Source organism: Trypanosoma cruzi, genomic scaffold (assembly GCF_000209065.1).
Source record: "Trypanosoma cruzi strain CL Brener 1047053516409 genomic scaffold, whole genome shotgun sequence".
Taxonomy (NCBI): Eukaryota; Euglenozoa; class Kinetoplastea; order Trypanosomatida; family Trypanosomatidae; genus Trypanosoma; species Trypanosoma cruzi.
The window spans coordinates 1-1388 of NW_001849216.1; the positions used below are offsets into that span (position 1 = coordinate 1).

General features: G+C 57.6%; 1 protein-coding gene across 1 annotated transcript, besides 1 other annotated feature; it reads left to right on the forward strand.

Moving 5' to 3' along the window:
• Nucleotides 1–1388: a sequence feature (areas not merged during assembly with more than two copies in the genome that could not be assigned to a particular haplotype).
• Tc00.1047053507755.10 (uncharacterized protein) lies at nucleotides 679–1185 on the forward strand (the record flags this gene model as incomplete). Its single annotated transcript, XM_797199.1, has 1 exon — nucleotides 679–1185. One exon carries the CDS (start codon nucleotides 679–681, stop codon nucleotides 1183–1185), a length of 507 nt encoding a protein of 168 aa, XP_802292.1.

The window sequence follows — 1388 nt, forward strand, 5'->3', positions numbered from 1 at the left end:
GCAAGTGGAATGGAAAATACTGCGTGCGGTCAACAAAATAACGCCGTGCCGCTCCTCTCTCCGTCCCATTTATAACCCTTCCAGGCACAAAAGCCGCACAAATTACACGCAGCGACAGGCACACGAAATCACAAAAATATGCGCACAATAAACTAATCAAAAAAGGAAGATCCGCCACCCCAGCAGAAACGAGCACCACACGCATAAAAACATATAAAATGAGCACCGCCACACAAATGGGCGTATTTTGCAAACAGCAATTACAAAGCAAAACAGACAAACATAAACGGTGGATGGAAATGGCTCTCTTATGAAGTGCAGCGGATCCGGGAAAAGAAACCGCCCCGCGAAGACTTTTTCCCGCTCTTTTTCACGGAACTGCTACTGGCACTGTCGCTGTGCGTCGTCCCGCGCCTTGGCCTGACTTTCCCAGCAGCTCGTCCCTTATCGGCCACGCCCTTTTGCCTTTGAAGTGGAACGGCTACTGAGGGAGCTGCCATGTCGGTTGGCGCCTCCTCTGATGCGCCCAACGGATTCACCCGGGGGTTCCGCTCCCTGTCGTCTTTGTCCAGCTCCTCTTCCTCTTCTATTGGCCGTGGTGCACACAACGGGTGGACGTCCGCCAACATATTCCCGGAAGCTTGAGAGCTGCGCGGACGTGTGGCGGATGGGGGCAGGATGAGTTTGACGGACCCGCGTCCTCTGGAGGCCGCGACTACGCCCGCCTCCTCCCTCTCCAATTCAATACGATTGGCACTGCTCCCCGCGTCCGTGAAATTGCCACGCGGTAAGAGCAGCTCTCCAGAGCCTCTCGCAGTCTTGTTACCATCCGACTTTTGCTGCATGAGTGTCATAAGCTCGACGCAAAACTCCTCCTTATTCTCCTCCGGCATCTCCACCGTCAGCCCCGGCCGCGGGTGCAGTGTGATGGAGTGGCGGGCGATAATGCAGCCAGTGCTGTTGACTCTGTTCAAGCACTGGAGCGTCGCCGCGATTCGTCCCGGGCTGTTTCGCCGCGTCTGCGTCGGGGACGTGTTATTTGCCCGGGAGAGGAAACTCGCCAACAGCACACCATCAGCACCGTGCGTCAACTTCCCCCACCGGTCCACAAGGGTGGGTGCGCCACGCGCCGACTGCTCCTCGTCTTCCTCCAGCTGTAAGGAAAGGGAACGGCATGAGTGGTAGGACTCCCGGGCGAGTGAGTCGCAGGAGGCATCGCTACTGCTAGCAACGTCACTGCCGCTTCTACTGTGGAGTTCGGGGTGAGGGGCAGGCCTACCGTCACCGCTGCTGACTAGTGGCCGCTGGGGAGGACTTCCGTCGACATCGATGGGTCAAAGCAAAAGGGCATCCATCCAGCCAAGTGGGTCGGTGGTATCCAGCACGCC